The sequence below is a fragment of the Eulemur rufifrons genome, chromosome 7 (assembly GCF_041146395.1).
Source record: "Eulemur rufifrons isolate Redbay chromosome 7, OSU_ERuf_1, whole genome shotgun sequence".
In the NCBI taxonomy this organism is placed as follows: Eukaryota; Metazoa; Chordata; class Mammalia; order Primates; family Lemuridae; genus Eulemur; species Eulemur rufifrons.
This window is the reverse complement of record NC_090989.1, coordinates 65,356,907-65,377,061: the sequence shown is the minus strand read 5'-3', so window position 1 is coordinate 65,377,061 and position 20,155 is coordinate 65,356,907. Positions and strand designations below refer to the sequence as shown.

General features: G+C 51.4%; 1 protein-coding gene across 1 annotated transcript in view; it reads right to left on the bottom strand.

The window, feature by feature from the left end:
- The window catches only part of PDIA5 (protein disulfide isomerase family A member 5), an 86,322-nt gene that overhangs the window by 47,991 nt on the left and 18,176 nt on the right, over positions 1-20,155 (bottom strand). The window contains exons 2-5 of the mRNA XM_069475114.1: positions 15,508-15,634; positions 12,427-12,514; positions 3,344-3,427; positions 3,049-3,094 (exon numbers count right to left, since the gene is read on the bottom strand). Of these exons, the coding sequence (XP_069331215.1) occupies positions 3,049-3,094; positions 3,344-3,427; positions 12,427-12,514; positions 15,508-15,634 (345 nt within the window). The remainder of the gene's footprint in view (positions 1-3,048; positions 3,095-3,343; positions 3,428-12,426; positions 12,515-15,507; positions 15,635-20,155) is intronic.

Sequence of the window (20,155 nt, the reverse complement as noted above, 5' to 3'; positions counted from 1 at the left end):
ACTATAATAGGAGAGTGGGAGACAGCCAAGACTTCATAGGAATTCATTCAGGTAGCGCTTCCTGTCTGTCCAAGTGGAGCTGCGGAACGCCTCCTGGCAAAGTAACAGCCGTTTCTGCCATGGCAAAAGGCAGATCTGCCTTTTCTCAGTCCCTTGTCAAAGCTTCACCGTGACAACATAAAGCAAAATGCAATCGGCGGGGCCTTCCCCAAACCCATACTCGCCACAGCTCCAGAGCTGCCTGCCCACCGGCCCACATGAGAAAATGCTGGCAGGCATCCACCGCCTGGGTTTCCAGAAACACTCAGTGCAGGGTTCTCAACTGAGGGTGCACAAGGGACTCCAGGAGTCTGGGAACCCCACACGTGAAAACACTTCATTGTGTCCCCTACCTCAGAAACAAAGATGGGTATGGATGGAAAAAGGAAACAAATGGCCCCTTTTAACGTAACAATTGACATTCACGCTCACAACCTTCTGTTTTTCAGATGGGGATTATTCCCATTTAACTGAAGTTCCACAGTTCTCTCCAGTTGGTCTAACTCAATAAGACCCGGATGGAAGAGTCTGCGGGAGCAGCGCCTGGGAGCCCACCTGCAGCAGTCCTGTTTCTGGTGCTGCGAATTCCCAGAAAGTTGCCTGACATCAGACCTGGCTTTCGGGATATCTTCACAGCCACCAAGCCTTGGGAGAAGGTCATTAGAGGGTCGTCTGAATCCAGGCCCTCACCATGTGCACGGTAAGGATCTGGGGGACACATGCTGATAAGCAAAAGGCTGTTATACAGGAAGTTCCCCTCTTTGAGTTCCTGCTATTTGCCAATGGGGACATGCAATAAGGTCTCACTCGTCTAGCCTTGGCCCTCTTTAGGGGCCATGGCACAGTCCCTGTGACCAGGCCCCTGCCTAACCGTGTAGGATGACAGCAACAACAGCCAGAGCATGAGCCTGCAGACAGTGTGCCCACTCTGCCAGGGCCTCCTCCATCTCTCTAGAGACACAGTCCCAGGAGAAACCCTGAATGGAGAGTTAATCACTGACTGAGGCAGGCTTTGATCTCAGCTGCTCAAACTGAAAAGGCAGAAGCCACCAGGCAGTCAGGGAAATGTTTGGCCACCTTCCCTCTGCCCTGGCAAACTCCAAGGATTCTAGCCCAGTCCTTCTCGGCCCTATGGGCTTTGAGAACCCTGGGACTAAGAATGCCCTCTCTCCGTCTGAAGCTAAAGACCTCGGCACCATACAATGCTCAGCCCACTTCCTCACCTCGTTGATGCAGAACTCACAAGGTGAGAGCAAGCCAATCCCACACACCTGGTCTTTGCAAGGAGTGGGACTGAGGCCAGGATTCCGCCTCTCCCACCCAGACACGCAGCAGCATGCTGGCCACCTGGGCTCCTTGCGCCTTTCCTCCTACTACAGTTCTGAGCAGCCGCTGCTCCCTGCTCCGTGATCCCAGGACAGATTCCTCAGAGGTCTTGGCTACATACAAGATGAACACAGCCTCCAAAAAGAAACCAAACACCCAGCCCCTCTTTCCATCATTGCATAAGCACTCCCCCATCCCACCCAGCTAAATCTTGTTCCTGAGGAGCACGCGTTCTCTCTGACAACTTCAGTTGACGTCGTAATGCAGAATAAGAAGGGCTGAGCAACTCTAGTTGAAAGAATTTTCAAAGTGTCTAAGTGGGTGTTAAGATGGTGAGTCATTAGGCTGAGTCCCTACATTAGGTAAAAGCTGTAGCGACTTAAAAAAAGAATGAGTGTTAGTGAATAAATGAGAGATGACCTGGGGAGATGGCAGAGAGACAGAGGGAGAAGGACAGAGAGACAGGGAGGGGGCACTGACAGTGCACAGACAGATGCACAGACAGGAAAGAATGGAAGGAGACACAGAGAAGGAAGGACAGAGGGAGAAAGGACAGACGAAGAGATAGGATGGCAGGCTCCAGCCCAATCTGAGAAACAGGAGAGTTAGAGAAAAGTTGAGTTCAGACATGTCAGGACCAGAAGCAGCATATGGTCCCAGGGATGCGGGGATGTCGCCTGGGCAGAAGTCGAAGATGACTGGCTGGAGGAAGAGGATGCTGATGAGGAGGAGGGAGAGTGGAAGTGCAGCAGAAGGGCCCAGGCTGGGGCAGCTGCTTTGTGCTAATACGGAGGCACCTGCAGGTTATGGGAGCTCACTCTGCCTTTCACTGATGCTTTTCTTTTTTTTTTTTTGAGACAGAGTCTCTCTCTGTTGCCCGGACTAGAGTGAGTGCTGTGGCGTCAGTCTAGCTCACAGCAACCTCAGACTCCTGGGCTCAGGCGATCCTACTGCCTCAGCCTCCCTAGTAGCTGGGACTACAGGCATGCGCCACCATGCCCAGCTAATTTTTTTGTATATATATATTTTAGTTGTCCATATAATTTCTTTCTATTTTTAGTAGAGACGGGGTCTCACTCTTGCTCAGGCTGGTCTTGAACTCCTGACCTCGAGTGATCCACCCGCCTCGGCCTCCCAGAGTGCTAGGATTACAGGCGTGAGCCACCGCGCCCGGCCCACTGATGCTTTTCTGACTACTCCTAAGTTGGACTGGTGGCAAGGAATACCACAGTGACACCTGCATCTCATCTGGAACAAGCTGCACCAGCCCGAAGGTGCCAACCTGTCCATGTCCTATGCCCTGTGCTAACCTGGGCACTGTAAGTCCCCTCTAGCCTGGTGGTGGCCACTGTAGCTGCCACCGCAGAGATGAGGGGAGGCCCTTGAAGCCACAGCAAAAGGAGACCCAGCCTTTGGAGGGGAGAGGGGTGACAGCACCTGCCTCACTGGACAACTGCTGATACATTCACAGACTTATCCCAAGGCGGGGTCATCCCCGCTGTGTGAACAGGTACAAACTTTTTCAGATATTCTGCTGACATAGGCTCTAGAGATAAGAATCTCTCAGGTCATTCAGAAGAGCTATTTGTGCAATCTGCCCTTCCTCCCCTCAGAGAGAACCTGCCAGACTTTGGGCATCCATTCAGACTCCACTTCTGCTGAGAACGAGGGAGGTAAATTTACCTTAAATGTCACAGCTCGGTTATATTCAGTATGAAATGCACCATCCCTGTCAAGTGAGGAGAGAAAGGTGTTAACTTTAAGAATGGTTGTGAAGATACACACCTTTGGTTGCCTGTGGCATCTTAATAAGATTCAGCTTTTGAACACAGTTCACGACTTTTTTTTGAAGAAATAATTGTAAACACAGGAAAAAATCATTCTGAAATAAAATTAACTAAAAATCGCTGTTCACTGAGAATATCAATGAAAGCTTTCAGCACTTACTTGGAAATTGGAAATGCCCATGTGTACTTACTGGTAATGGAATAATTCAACCTTTTTGTCCTTTGGGCTCAGGTCAACTTTCATCTTCTTGCACAATTTTCTACTTTCTGCATCACTGAAAGACACAAATGTCGGGAAGCATTTGCTACCTGAAGTCCTCATGAAGGTGTTGACAGCAGAATCTGCTGGTAACTTGGAATTCTCAAAGCAGATGAGGACCTTACTATAGACGGGTTCTGAGAGATCTGGAGGGAGGAGAATAACAGGATATGGGCTGATCAAGACAGACAGGGACAAGCAGACAAGAGAGGACATATTATGACTTCTAAGTGACAACACAGACAGGTCCAAAGGAAGTGCCCAGAAGCTTAGGGGGTGGACAGCCCATTGTAAAAAGAAAAACAAGCTCCAATCCTGGCTGCTCTTTAGACTTGGGGAAATATTGAAAATACTGATTTCCTGGCCCTTCCCAGATGGTTAATTTAGAATCTCTCTGGGGGTGGGGCCAAGCAAGATTTGTGTTTTTAACGCTTTAATGTATGCCATCTGCTATACACCATCTGACCAAGGTAACAGGAAGACGTTCTACCGTGTTGAGGAAGTCATGAATCTGATCAGGTACTGACAAAGGCCACCAGGAGGAAGGGGAAGGCTCTGGTTAAAGGAGCCCCCCCCGCCCCGACGTCTGAGATATGACCCTCTTGCAGTTCTTCCCACAAGCAATGCCTGTCAGGTGGCAGTCACCACTTACAAAGCACTCATCACACGCTCATCTAACTCTGCTGTCCTTCCTGTTGCACTTATGGGTCTCTAAATGTGGTCCCTGGACCAGCAGCATCAGCATCATCCAGGAACCTGTTAGAAACACATTCTCAGCCCCATTCCAGACCTACGAAAGCAAAACCTCTGGGTACTCGAGCCATTGTGTTGAACAAGCCTTCCAGCTCATTCTGATGTGTGCTCACGTTTGGGAATCACTGTGCTAGACCAGCATCCTGCACTGGCTCTTCCTCCTCTCCTCTACCTCCACGAGCTTTGGCCCCCTGTGCCCTACACCAGCCCCTCGGAGACCTCATCCGCTCTCGCAGCCTCCCCTTCCTCCCTGCACTCAGCCAGTCGCCCCCCCCCCCACACACAGCCCTGCTTGTTACTTCAGGACCATCTCCCCACATCAGAAAGGACTCAGTGAGGGGATCTCAGCCACCCCACTCCCACTGATCACCACTGGTCACACAGCCGGCATCTCTGGGGGACTTTGTTCGGCCACATACGACAGACAGCTGACGCAAAGCCCTTCATCTCCCACCTGTTTACACACCTCACCTCCATCGATGTGCATCGGCTTCACACAGCCATGTACCTGCCCCATGTCACATGGACTAATTAAACCATTCGATTCAACTCTAAAAGCAACACTCATCAATGGATGTGTAAAACTGTAGGACTTCATTGTAAATGATGCAATCTGCAATTCAAGAAGCACATTTTACTGGAGAGGTGTGAGCTGTCCCGTGAGGCAGGCGGGTTCTCTGGGAGAGGGGAAGTGTCACTCTGTCTCCACCTCACCCAGGCCCAGGGCTTTCCCTCCCTCCTAGTCCCAGCTGTCCAGCCATCTCTGTGGCCACTGCAGCTTCCAGCCCCAGGCCTGAGACAGTGGGGACTCAAGAAACACACGATGAACTCAGAAAGGAAAGGCTAACGGCATTGCAGTGGTTCCTCCCCAAAGGTGGCAAGGGCACTTTAAGATAGGGGGAGTCCGGAGAGAAGGAATAAGCTGGTAGCGGGGAGGAGAGGCGGGGGCCAACGGCACACATCAGAAGGCAGCCCAGGGCATCTGGTCTCTGGCAACTTTCTCATCCTAAAGCCCTCTGCCACACACACCTCTCCTGACAATGGCTACTGCAGTTCGGGTCTGCCCCGCCCCACAGGGGCTCTGTGGTGAAGCTGCACTGACAGGCGGAGGGTTTGAGAACAACTGCAAATGAGGTGCCCTTTCCCTGCCTGAGTTAACTCCCCCAGAAAGAGGGCTCAACTCCGGACTTTACAACCGTTCACTTGGCACTTTCCTTGCTGGGCTTTGTTCTGCTGTGCTCAACTGTTTGTGACCACCTACGGCCCGTCCACCCAACTGCAACAACAGATAGTGCTGGGGCAGGAACCAGGGCGCGGATGCCCGTGGCCTCCCTCGGCCCCACCCGGGCGGCTGGCAGGGCGCCCACAGGGCCTGCTCCCCACCTCTCACACGCATGTCGCAGCGCCTGCCCTGGTGGCTCAGACACTGCACAGCAGCCTGGAGGGGAAGAACTTCACGTCATGTGACTCTCCCTGCCATCAAGCCTGGCCGGCAGCCTCTGCCTATGACTTCCATGAAGCAGAGAGGCTGGCAGAGCTCAGGTCATCCCAGCCCCAATCCCTGCCTGGTCCTCGGGAACCCACTCCATGGAGCAGTCCTGCCACTGTAGCCTTAGGTTCCCTCCGGGCCCAGGCCAGGCTTGGTAGAAAGGCTCCAAACCAACCAGCTGCCTGGTTGGCTGGTAGAGCTGGGCACAGAGGCTCCCCGTCTGTTCCTCAGTGTGGCCTCCCAGGTCGGCCCAGCCTGCGGCCCCCTACCCTCAATGCAGTTAAGTGATTGCCCATCTCTGCCACAGAACTCCTTGTTGCAGTCTGTGCGACCTTCCTCCTTAGGTTAAGTGACACTACTGAGCAGTCTCTCCTCTCCCCTTCCCCCGTACACACTCTCTTGCTTTCTGTCCTGTGTGAGGACACTTCTGGCACAGACCCGAGAGCCTCGGCCACAGGCTCCAGCACCCCTAAACTCCCTCCCTGATGTCTTCCTCTCCATGGCACTGACTGACAGCTGCCCAACTTGTCCCTGACTGTCCCATCAGAAACGTGTGCTCCATGAAGGCGAGGTATTTCTCCAGGGTTACAGCAGCAACTGGCACATAGTAGGCACTCTATAAATAACCTGAGTGAATGGGTGAATGAATGAAATGAATGACGCTGTCTTGCTGCTCCTGGGACGAGGCTCTGCATTTCTGGCTTTCCGGGCTCTCTGGGCTCTCTATGGAGCTCCAGAAATCCTGCCAGGTGACAATTCCTGACAGTGTTCTCTAAGCTCCACTCCCCTCCCTCCTACAATTCTGTCTCTCGGAGGGTATAGGCATGTGTGCACGTGCGCGCAAGCATACACAGGCACATGTGCATGGACTAATTGTGCAGTGCAGACGATAAAAGTCAGAAGAGCTCAAGAAAGGAAGAAAATTACCCATGCTCAGGGACTTAAAAGGATCTGGGTTGATAGATTAAGTACAATTAATTGATCTACTGGCCGCCTCCCTCTCTACCTCCCTTCCCCAGCCAGTGACTGAGGCTCTAGGGAAAAAGGGAGACAAAGACAGTGAGCAGGGAAATGAGATGCTTTGCTGGAATGAAGGGATGAACAGTACCGCCATGGGTCATCGAGAGTGGGCCTGGCAGTGCACAGGCCCTCCCCTGCCACTTCCCCAGCCCCCACCCTGCAGGAGCCAGCCATCCCTCCGCCCACTCACCTACTCCTCCAGCGGGTAAGGTCAAGGCCACCGATCCGCTACATCCTATCCGTCCCCACCTGGCTGGGGTCTCCTCCATGGAGAATGTGAAAGCAAAGACCACAGAGGCCTTTGCACACTTCCCTCCCCGCCCCATACCCCACACCCAGACAGACACACAGCCATGGGCGTTCTCTTCTGAATTTGCAGTGGGGTAGTTGGCTCTAGCCTGGAGTGGCTCTGCAGGCACATGGTGCTGTGTTCACTAGATCTTCATGTGCAGTAATAATCACCCAAGAGACTGGTGACTTATGCTCCTGGGAGTCAGACCCAGGGATCAAAGGTGGGGATGAGAGCAGGAAGAAAGAGAAGAAATAAGGTGCTGGAGGCCAAGGAAGCAGGTATCTGGGGTCTTTCAAAAGTCCAGCCTAAGTACCAAACCTTCCCTAGAGGAAAGCTCCACAGCCAGCTGGAATGACAGCTTCTACATCTGGCTCTACCATCGGCCAGCCTGTGACCTCCAGAGGACCCTTGATTTCCTGTGCTGCAAAATGCAGGAGTTGTCCACATAAGCTGAATGGAGCTTCTGATTCCTCTACGGGATCAAGTAACATTAAAGCATCAAGACAGGCCGCCTTGTGTCTTGACACATGAACCAGGAGCCAGACCCAGGATAGAAAATGGAGATTCAAAAAAATCTGGACCCCCGTCACCTCTCCCCTCCCAACTGGATCCTCACTCAGACGGTCGGCATTCTTACGTCCACGGCACAGCACGTTCAGCCTCCACCCAGTGGGGTGTAAAAAGACTATACTGGAAACCAGGAGGCAGGGCCTCTGCCTGTCTGGGCCATTGATGTTGGGCCTATGGCTACCCCAGTCTCTCCCGGCTCCTTTCCCCATCAAAGAAGGGATAAATCTCCTCCTCCCATCTGCCGGGTCTAACAGGGCGGGACACTGCGCAGAGGGACCTGTGACCCCCTGGGGATGGGTAGGAGAAGAAAGGCAGACGTGCCCTCACTTCACAGACAGGAAGCAAATGGGGGGACGAGGAGTGAGCAAGAAATGCTGGGAGTGAATGCTCGGTGCCAGGCCAAGGACAGCGTGGAAGAACGTGGCTGGAGGACACAATTAGAGAACGGTCCTGGAAGAGCTGAACCTGGAACTTGGATAGGCCTGCATTGTCATTTGGCACTCTCTGAGGAAGGGACTCTCTCTACACCGGGGATCCCCCCCAGTTTGGCAGTTTCCCTTGGTACCTACCTCAGGAAGGTGCATGACAAGGTCTGGATGATGTGGTACCATGGATAAGAGTAACAGGAATGACAGAGACATGTACGGTACCTCCTCTTCACTGCCTTCCCAGCCCACAGATCTAAGGCTCTGCTCCTTACGGGGACATGTCACCCCAAAAAGTACATGGTGACGTGTCAGAAGGTATCTGAAGTCACAGGATAAACACAAAACTTCTTCTGGACATCGATTTTATCCCAAGGTAAGTGATACTGAATGGGCTTATATATAAAGGAATAAATGCTAATTTTCAGAAGAAAACATAAGACTTGAAAATATGTTATGCCTGCCCTTGCAAGCCCCCAATCTTGCATCTGGGAAGCCATCACTGCTGCAGAGAAATCAAGCAGATGGGAGGAGAGCAGGGAAGAAAGCAAATGTAGTTAGGCAATGAGCTTAAACCCCAGGAAAAGAAAGCAGCAAGAACCTGATAGCACAGACTTGCCCCCCGTGGCGCTCAGCCTCAGGAATTAGCACACCGGGCACAGCTCCACGCTGGCTCCAGCTCAGCGGCCCAGACAGCAGCACTCCACGCCAAGGCCGAGCCCCAGTGCCAGGCCGCAGGGCACGAGGGGAATACCAACTCCCTCATACACAACCCACTTAACAGCCGGACAACCACCACCAGCCAGAGCGAGCGTGGCTGCTAAGGTCTGAGCCAGGAGGTGGAGTGAGGGAAGGGAGAGCTGACAAAACCCTGGACACAAGCCAGACGCCCTCCAGACGCTGCACAGCAACAAGTTACAGGGCCTGGGAGCAGGGAGGAAGCCCAGGGAGAGGGGCATGTGTGCTCCTGCAGGTGCACATGCAGGAGTAGGGACAGAACAGCCAGAAAAGAAAAGAAAAAAAAAAAAAGGAGGAAAAGAAATCTCTATATAGACAGAGAGAGCGGAAAGAGGCCAAAAGAAGTGGCAGGCAGGGACTCAGAGTAGGGAAAAGGCAACAGAAACCTAGTAAGGGGGAAGGAAAAAGGGCTAGGACGGAGAGGCCCTCAGGGGGAAGGAAAGGAGATACCCAGAATGAGGAGGGAGGGGCACAAGGAGAAAAAGACGCCCCCCCAAGACTGGAAGGCACACGCTACCACCATACTTATAACACACACCAAGCCTGGCAGCTTCCAGCATTTTCTGAACCAGGCTATTTAGGGATGAGAATAACTTGGAAGATTCAACTAGACATTTCACAGAAGATTAAACTGAAGCCCAGAGAGGGGCAGTGACTTGCCAAAGGCTTCACAGCTATTTGCTGTTAGAGCCTGGACTCAAAGCCAGGCCCCCTGACCTGCAGTCCTGCAGATTCCACTGCACCCCATACTTCTTAAGGGGCAGAGCAAAACACCTTGTGGGCTGGGGCTCACTCCCATGCCCAAGGTCATCCTCACCCCATAAACAGTTACTAAATGAACAAACAGATGATCTCTCCCCCTCCAGTTTCTTCCTGAGCAATCTTGCCCAGATGGACAACAATAATAACAGCATGATATCTCACATTTAAATTGCATTTTCTATTCTAGAAAGAACTTTAATTTACCTGGTCCTCATCACAGACCTGGAAAGAAGGGAGACTGTGTCCCGCTGTCCCGTTTCACAGCTGAGGAAACTAACTTGTCCCAAGTCACAGGGCCAGTTGGGAGCAGAGCTGCCCTTCACCCCAGGCCTCCTCTAAGTCCAAGGTTTTCCCCCTTACTCCACACCCCTGCGAAGACCTCCACCCCGGAGCAGCGTCTTCTCTTGCCCAGATGCTCCCTGTTCCCCTCACCTGCCCTTCAAAGGGAAAAGCAGAGTGGCCTGTCCACTCCCAGGCTTCCTGGTCACCCCACCCCAAGTCCTGTCTGCATCCTGGCTGTCAAGCCTTTGCGGACAGGGCAGGAAGCGGAGCTGGAAAGGACGAGAGATGGGAACCTCAGCAGAGCCCACTGGAAGGGAGATAAGCTCTGGCCGACCATCTGGTGCTTGACAGCAGCGGGGATAAAGACAGCAGCGTGGCTCTGTGCCACCTGCTCACTCCTCCGCAGACAGCGCCAGAAAGCACTCCCAACAGCACTGCTGCCCGTCCCTGGGAGGGTCTCATTCACAGACCCACAGATACGGACTGGATGCGCTCAAGACAGCAGCAAGAGCTGTCATCACAGGGCCCCGTGGCATTACCATGAAGGTTCCCCATGCCCTCATGATTAACAGGGCCAGTTCAGAAGTACAGGAAGTGGGAGTGGACAAGCTGGAGGGCAGAGCCCCACTTGTGCCCTTGGGGATCTCCTTGTCTAACAGTGGTCCTTGAGAACTGCCACCTAGGGTGGCCTGCATGGACCAGAGCCCAGAGTCCTTTCCCTTGGGCTGCTCTGGGAAGATTGAGTTGCACCTGCCTCTAATTTCAACCTCAGACCGAGATATACCTTCTTCCAACCTAATCCACTTTGGCTCCATAATCCACCTGCTTATCTAAAGTATTTTAAAAAGCTATTTAACACTTCAGGTTATATTTCCTCTTACAGGGATAAATTCAATAAATTGACGCAACTGCATGGAACAGTCCATCCCTTCATCCTAAGGTTACCTCTTTTAAGCTCTAAGGTGCTTCCCTAGCCCAATTTTAATTTTAGCCCATCAGAACTCACAGGATTTTCCCATTGACACTTATTGACTCCAGACACCATGTCTCCAAACTTTGAGTCCTGAATTCTAATCTTGGCAGTCTGTCTTCACACCCTGGCCCCGGCCCCATTTTAGTTTCGGCATCCTGCCCTGATGTTCTCCAGCCCGTGGGGCCCTGGAGCAGGCCTTTCGCCTCCACAGGCAGCGCTCCGGGGCCTGCACTTCAGCGAGCTGCCCTCAGGGAAAGCCAGGGCACTTTCAATGCATAGTGCTGTGTCCTCTGTGTCCTCGGGTCTTTGCCCCACATTTGAACTTTACCTCCTCTGTGAAGCTTTTCTCGGCCTTCTCAGGCAGAACGAGGTGACTCTACCGCTACACACGTAGCGTCTGTTTACAGCACGTTTCACCCGGCATTCTAATCCCTCAGAATGTGTCGGGGTCCTCCTTGCACACTGAGCTCCCGGAGGAAGCAGTTATTCATCCATGTGGTCTCAAATCACACAGTGTGTGCTTGGTAATGGCTGAATGGACCCAGGCGGAGCTAGCGGCTAACTCATAGCACCTCTGCCCATTTCTGCCACCAATAAGCCTCTTAAGAAATCCCTACGAGAAGGCTCCATCAGCTGGGCAGAACTGTTGTCATCTTCAGATGGGGAAATTCCAGAGTGCCTTGTCCCATCTAATAGGCTTTGTCACTTTGGCAGTCACACAGAGCTCTGCTGGTAAAATGTGAGACACAGAGAGATACCTGAAGACAAGAACAATTTCAGACCAACTGTGAACTAGAATTAACCAATGGCTAAGATCTGACTGACCAGCTAGTGAGCAATGCTTTCTGTTCAGTCAGCATCTGAATGAATCTGGAGCTACGAGGCCAGACCCAGACAAACAGACACACACACCCCTACAGCACACATCACTTGGCTAAGACTTGTTCTCCTGGTCTCACTCTGCTTTGTCAAAATATGAATCTCCCTCACAATTCTCTTCAATCATAGGCAGTAAAAGCTTCAGGTCATCAACTTACAAATCAGTTGTGTCCCAAAAATTCATGTGCAGAACAGCCACCTAGAACTCAGACTGAATAGGAAGAGGACTGCACTGGAGCAGACCCCCTACAAGTTCACTTAGCCCTCAGGGTAGCAGCAGGGCTTGTGACTTGGGCAAGAATACCTATTATACATTGAAGATGAGAAGACCTTCACAGGTTGAGCCACCTTGGAGGCCAAGGCACAGTCAGGCCGACCAGCTGACCCACTACCTTTGCTCTGTGGGCTGCAGAGGTGTCAGTGATAATGACCTGGGTGGCAGGTGAAGCTCATGGTTCTTGCTGCAGGTCTACCACAAGCAAACCCACTGGATGACTCTGAAAATTACCCTGCTTCTCTGGGCATCAAGGCCACTTCTATACAACAGGGAGGCCTCCTCTGCTACCTACTTCCCTCAAGGAAGACAAAATGAATCAACACAGTGGAAAGTGACAGCTCTATGGAAGAAGGGAAGAAAGGCGGCTGAGGCTGGAAAGAAAGGGAGGAAAAGCCAGACCTCCCCTTCTCCAATCCAGAAGGGACCTCAAAGTATCACTGGGGGGATCTCTCCGTCACTTCTCTCCCAGAGAATTCATCAAGGGACAGTTACCTACACCACCCACCAAAGCCCAAGTACCCCCTGCCCACCCGCCACTGCGCCCCCAGCACGTACCCACAGTCTACCCAGCAGATGGTGCCTTGTCCTTTCACTGCCTGGGCCACAGTGGACAATAACCTGAGATGATTTTCAGCTGCCGCCTCTGTAAAAAAACAAAAAATTAAACATTTGCACCCAAGGGTAAAGGACAGCGACTGATGAAGCCCAATCCCAGAGGGGTTGGGGAAATCTTGAGCCCAGTTAAAGCACAGCCCAGCTCTTCCCAGAGACCCCTGATCCCACCATCCTCAGGGGCCCTCCTTCGACACGGAACCCCCAACTCACCCCTCCTTTGAGCCTCACCTCACCCCTTACTCTCCTCCCAAGAATCTCTCTGCCAGACCTGGAGTCCAGTAGAATCTCTGACTCACACCTTTCTGGGGCAAATTTTGAAAATTCCATAAACAAAAAATTACAATCCTGTAACTAATGGAGGGACAATTTTGCCGATTCCATGCTCGTCTGCCCTGGTGCCCCACCTGGAAGCTGACAAGAGCTGGGTCCAAATCCTACCTTTACTCGTGCGGTGCACACTCAGCTAGGAGCTCGGTACAACCTGGTGATAAAGTGAGCTCTGTACAAGACACTCGTCTCTGATGGACCAGTGTCAAGTATACCAAGGCCACATTTGACAGCCCATTTCCCTGGAAGCCACAAGGCAAGAGCCGGCCCTGGCAGCATCTCCCGGGTCAGCTGCAGGAACATGGACTATGCCTTGGGGCAGGATGGAGTGAATGAGAGAAAGGAAGAGTTTCTCATTGGTCCAAATGTCAGTCCCTGTGGGGCAAAGCACCTGGATACGACTGTGGGCGGGCAGAGTCTTAGGGACAGAGCCTCTGTGGCCCAGATCTCAACACTGCCAGCCTCCAACGATCCACTGCAGAGGGGCTGTGGCCAGTTTTTGACACCTGTGGCTAGCAGACTCCTGAATCACCTTCTCCCCGGTGAGCTCACTCAAAAGGCCTGCCAGGCACATGCTGGTGGGGAGAGCGAGCTGCTGCCTTCCCCCGCCAAAAGCCACATGATACATCCCAAAGCCAAGCAGAAATGATGTCTGAATTATGTGCCTCCACAGATCTCCCCTTCTAGTGTGGATAATGGCAGCTGTTTGTGAATACAGAGCATGCTGAGCCTTTCACAGGAGCGAACAAAAAGCATCATTCGGGAGACATGCACAGAGTCACTCGGAGGAGGCACTCCCAGGAAACCACGGCCAGTGCAACAGGAGGAGGGCGAGACACGGGGGAAAGCCATTGTCCCACCCTTCAGACTGGGCCTGGGAAGCAGGGGGGAGGCAGACACAAAGCAGAGCAACACCCAGTGCCCCTACGCCAACCCTGCCTTTCAGCAATGGAGAGGGAGGCACTGCTTGGAGGGATGCAAAGTAAGAACATCCAGTTTCTGCTCAAAAAACCCACTGAAGGTCACGGGTCTCATGCAGCAAGCGTGCGCAGGGAGGCGGGAAGACAAAAGGATCACTGAGGCCCCACTGGGCAGACAGAGGCAGGAAGCAGCCAGGCTAGGGGGAAAGCTCCTCCGTCAATGCCTAGAGATGGTGGCTGGACACAGCAGGAGAAAAAGACAGCAGGAGAGCTCGGGCCCTGCCTCCTGCCTGCAAGCCACTAACAGCCGACCCCACCTTCCCACTCTACAGCTTCCCATAATGACTTCCTGGTCTCAGCCCCTCTGGTCTCAAAGCCCTTCTGTCACTGCAGAATCAATATGTTTCTTCCTAGCCCCCATCACAGGAAATGAGAGGCAGGGGGCCCAGGGGACCAGCTCTACCATCTACTAGCTGGCAGGCCTCGAACGAGTCAGTTATTCTCGGCTTCAGTCTCCTCATTTGTAAACTGAATGTCATCTGACAACCTGCACTGCCTGCCTCGTGGCGAAGCAGCAAATGAGACTGTATCATAAAAGCACCTTGTAGAGGCCTTATAAGATGATGAGCTTGTGTTATGGGATCCACCCCCGTGAAGGAATGGAGCGTGTTCCTTCACTGACTCCACGCCAGCTCCAGGAGTATCCACGGGGGTGAGCCACGCTTACTCAGGGTGCAATACCCCAGGCCTCAAGAGGCACACTGCTTCTCCCTTGCCTCGGTTTCTCCCCCATGCCTGACAGCAGAGAAATGCTAGTCCCATGCTGGGCTCCCAACAGCACACTCAAGAGGGTGTGCCAGACCCTCAGAAGGGGAAGGAGCAGCAAGTGGCAATGAAAGCAGCCATGTGCCGGGGATGCCTGGAGGATGTACGCTTCAGGAGGGACACACGTCCAAAGCATCCATCAACCCCAAGTGCCAATGAGTGTCAAGGCCGAGCTGCCAGGGAGAGCTGTGCCCGGAACTGGCCCAGTCACTGGCTGCTGCTTCTCCAGGGCCACAGAAAACTTGGCATCCTTAGAAGCAGCAAAAAACACTTAACTCTGCTGGAACAACTTCAACAGAGTCAGCCGTTCACCCTCCCCCAAGGTTGCTGCCAAGAGCCAAGCAAATCTCTCTCCATGAGCTGTGCCCTCATCAGCCTCAAGGTCAGAAGAGGCAGGCTGCCGCTCCTGCCCCCAGCAAAGCTGCCGTGTCCCAAGCTTAGAGCCCACCCCAGATACAGTCTGGCATCTGACCCCAGCTCGGGACAGATGGCCAGGCAGAGCCAGGGCTGCCAGCCTGGGTGAGTGCCCCCAAGCCTGGGACCTATTCAGCTGGCCACAGGCCGGCTCAACCAGTTAATCAACAGCTCTGGCGAAGCATGGCCTGTCCTGTGCAGGAAGACAGGACGTCCATCCCTGGCACTCACCATTGTTACCCTCTGTCCTCCTTCACACATGGCCTCTCCCTCTTGAGGTAAGGAGTGGCTCCAGAAGATTTTTCCTAACAAATACTCATAAAAAGGAACTGAAATGACCCCTGGGGATCTGAAACTGCCAGAATGCCTCTCCGTGCCTGTGCCTCTGCCTCCAGTGGAAAGCTGACAAACCCGATGTCCGCAGACCCTCCCTGAGTGGCTTCAGTCCTAAGGTCTCCCCACCTACCTCTGCCCCGCCCCTTCCCTTCCATCCCACCTCCCCGATGGAGGACCCAAGGCCAGGAGGGACACTCACCAGATCTGGAGTAAAGTACCAGCACATTATTCCGGGTTCTGAGAAGTTTTTTCAAGTCCTTGGGGTCAGAGATTCTCTCGATGAGTGAGGAGACCTTTGAGGAGGACAGCCGAGTCGGCAGGACCACCTGGGGATCAAAGAGCCGAAGACTGTGAGCCCCAGCTTCTGGCCAGGCCTAGGGAAGAATCGATGCCCAGATGTGCTGCCTAGAGCACATTTTACTGCCAGGGGATGAGGACAAACCAACACTTCTCACAGCACCACACCTACCTCTTCACCTCTAGGGACACCTCTCAGCCCATTCCTGGGCTCCAATTCACCCACTCCATGTACTTTTTTTTTTTTTTGACACAGAGGCTTGTTCTGTCACCCTGGCTAGAGTGCAGTGGCGTCATCATAGCTCATTGCAACCTCAAACTCCTGGGCTCAAGCAATCCTCCTGCCTCAGCCTCCCAAGTGGCTGAGACTACAGGTACATGCCAGTATGCCCAGCTAATTTTTCTATTTTTTGTAGATGAGGTCTCACTCTTGCTCAGGCTGGTCTCGAACTCCTGACCTCAGGTGAGGTCCTGGTGAGGTGACCTCCTGCCTCGCCTCCCAGAGTGCTAGGATTACAGGTGTGAGCCACCACACCCAGCCTCCATGCCATAAGGCTATATGGACTATATATGCATACAGTCAGCCCTCCACATTTGCAGATTCAACCAACTGTGATAAAAAAATATTAGGGAAAAAATATAGCAATAAAATATATTGTTTTATGTTTCTACAGTATAACAATGATTTATATAGCATTTATATTATATTAGGTATCGTAAATAATCTGCAGATGATTTAAAGTATGTGGGAAGATGTACACAGGTTATAGGCAAATACTATGCTGTTTTATATACAAGACTTGAGTAGCTGTGGATTTTGGTATCCTGGAGGTGGTGGTCCTAGAACCAATCCCCCCCATGGATACCAAGGGATGTGTACAAGCATTCTGCATTGTTACCCATCAATCAAGAGCCCCCTGAGAAGTCAACATCTGTATTCCACACATTACCCCAAACACCACACACTGGGACAACATGAAAACTCCATCACACCCAGAAGCACCAAAGCATAAAATACACAGAGAAATAAAATCACCCCTTAACTTTTAGGATGGGAACGGCTGGGTGAGAGGTTTTTAACTTTTCTTACTCAGCCAAGTGGTCTCAGGAGGCCAGACAACAAATGAGCCAATTTTCCCCCAGAAACCCTGGAGAACTTTAGGAACAAGAGGTACCAGGCACCTCTGCAGGCACAATGAAGAGAGGGCTGTAAGCAATGGGTAGAGGAGGTTGTTAAAAGTCTGAATAAGGAGCAGACACAAAGCAGATCCCTCGTCTGGCCCATGCAGCTGGGTATCAGCCCCTTGTCCAGCAGGCACAAGACAAGTGGGTTGCTATATGGAGAGAATGAATGAGAAGAGTCCCACTGGAAGACACCAGACAGAGGGTAGAAAGGCGGTCCCCAGAGAAAACAAGGGGATTAAGGGAAAGTCTACAAAACTGAAACTTGAGATCACCCATTCCTCCAAGCTCCTTCCCCTCAGCATCTCCCTTCCCTTTTCCAGAATGCTGCCTGCCAGTCCTGTTCCTCAGGCAAGAAATTAGGGAATTTTCTCCAGAGAAACAGGAGCACAAGAAAACAACCTAAAGACAGTGATTTGGAGATTCTCCAATGAAACAACTGAGTATGTGTTTAAATCTCCACTGTGAGGCTCTCCCAATGGAGAGTACCCTCTACTCCCTCCTCACACTCACAGAGCCACTGATCCACATGCTAGTGCCACCAATCCACGTGCTAGTACCTTGCTCTTCAATGCAGACAGCTAACCAAGGTTCACCAGATATCTTCTGTCTCAACACAAAAGACAGAGACCAAAACAAACCAATGGAAAGATGAAACTTAAAAGAAGAAAATAAAAAGTACAGAAGAAAACAACAAAATTGTAACTATTCTCAGAGAAATAAAATGGTGTACCCATAAAATAAGAACAGAATGCTATGAAAAAGGAATAGTCAAAGGGAATCAGGAAAAACTCTAAGAAAGTAAAAACTATCACAGAAATAATTATGGTTGGAAGTAGAGTTGAAAAAAACCTCCTAGAAAATAAAACAGAAAGATCAGGAAATAAAAAGGGACATGAGATAAGAAAAATAAGAGAATGGACCCATTAAGTGCAAGAACCAAATTAAAGGAACTCCAGAAAAAGAAAAATACACAGGAAAAGAAATTATCAAAAATTCAAGAAAATGTCCCAGAACTGAAGGATGTGAGTCTCCAATTGAGAAGGCCCAGCATCATGAATAAAAAAAGGCTCTCACCAAAGCATATCACTGAAAACTTTCAGAATGCTATTGACAAAGAGGAGTTTCTAAAAATTTCAAAGAGAAAAAAACACCACATACAAAAGATTAGGAGTCAGAACTGGCATAAGACTACTCATCAGCACACCAGAAGGCAATGAAGCTTTCTCGAGGAATGGGAATTCCAACTGGAATTCTATAACCAGCCAAACTATCCATCAATCATGAGAACAGATTTATTCAAACAGACTAAAGATATCAGATATGCAAAATTTACCACCAACACACCCTTTTTCTCATGAAGTACTGGAATCCATGTTCCATAAAAACAAGAAGTAAAGGAAGAATGAGAGAGAGAGATGGAAGCTAGGAAACAAAGGATCCAACAGAAGAGGGAGGCAAGGAGAATGACCACACTGATGGTGAAAAGCAGTCCCAGGACAGCAATGGGCCAGCAGCCATCAGAGCAGCCATACCAGGACAGAGCAAGAACAGAGCTGGAATGGAGGAATGTGGTCAATAAAAAGAGGCAACTGTAGGTTATTTGATACGCTTGGCTTAAACAGACTGTGAGGAGTTTTAATTTTTGCCAGAAAAAGTTTAAAAAGAAATAATCTGACCAGAGTTACACAGCTAATAAATAAAGCCAGGACCTAAATCCCAGTCTCTCAAATTTGACCCCATGCCTTCCCACCTCACTGCCTCTTTGCAGCCAGAAATCTTGAGTTGAGTCTGAGCTCTACCACTCAATAGCTAAGATGCCTAGGCAACGTCACCCAACTTTTTTAGAGGCTTAGTGACTCACGTCTGACATGGAGATAATAATACCTCCCTCACGGGACTGCTGTGAGGACAAAATGGGATCACTTATTGAAAGTGCTTTATAAATCATAAAGCACTGTGATAGTCATCAGTTACCATAATATAGAACACAAATTTCCATCTCAGCAGAGTATAAGACTGAAACATGACCATATTCTAGTGTTTCTAAATATAACCTGCCATTGGATTCAAAGCTTCCTTCTCCCCAGAGTAAAGCTACCCAGGAGAAAGCCGAGGACTTATTTCCCCTTCATTCCTCCCTCCCAGAGCTGCATGCAACACCTGGAGACACACTGCCCTTACACAGGCCACCTTAAGGGCAAAACGTTCATCCTACTATGCCCAGGGAGCAATGGACTTCAGACTGAAAAGTCCACAGCTCAATGCACACGCTTAAAGGGGGGGGGGGGCAGGGAAGAAACCATCAGAAAAACACATTGACTTGCTGCTCTGTCTTCAATCTTCAGATAATCTGACCAGTCAAGAAGGACTGTGACCTACAGACCAGCGACTCCTGAGACTGGCAGGCCCCTGCACTCTGGAACTCAGGAGAATGGAAAGGGAAGACAGCAGGGAGGGTGAGCGAGCACTCACCTGCCCCGGCAGCTGAGCCGCAGCAACGGCAAAGTGCCTACAAGCAAAACCACAGAGCCCGAGGCTGATGGCATATCCTCAGCTTCCTTCCTACAAAACCCAGTCAGTCCCTCAGGTCATCTAACCACGGGCCACCTGAGATTAAACAAACCACTTTCCAGCCAGCCACCAAAGCCTCTGACCCAGTATTTAGTGTCACACAGTGGAGAATGTAAGCTGAACCAGAAACGCACTGAGCGTATTTACTTTGCTTGAAAACCATCACCAGGAGTGAAGCTGGGGTACAGACTGGGCACCTCCAGCCAGCCTGGTTTCAAAGCCTTATGAAGGGTCCGTCTTCTCCTACCCTAACCCCCACCCCCAAGATTAAGAGCTCTGGAGGGCAGGGTGCAGCACGGGGCCTGGGCCATCGAATGCCCTCAGCAAATGTTTGTCCAGCATAATAAACATGACAAATCTCACTTGTTACAGCACTCTTGACCTTCACAGAGGTCACCCACTACCAGCATATTGTGGGGTGAGTCCACAGCAGCTTGTGGGGGCCCCAGAAAAGACCATGAAACCAGACTGACCACAGTGCAATGAGGGTCTGGGTTGGAGCATGACAGGAGAAGGCAGTGGGGCCAGGCCGGGGGCTTGGAAGCCTGGCTCAAAGACCTGGCCCGGTGCAGGGAGCGAGCGGGAAGCATCACTGATCGGTTAGCAGGAGAATGAAGGGATGAACACGGTATTGAAGAGACTCTTCTAGCCATGACCTCAGACCAGGCAGCAGCCAGGGAGGCTGGAGATGGAGGGCCCAGCTATGTGGCTGCCTCGGTGGAGAGAAATGGGTCAATGCAAAAGCTTCCAAGGGAAAAACAACAAAACTCCTGACTATTGATGGGTAAGCAAGG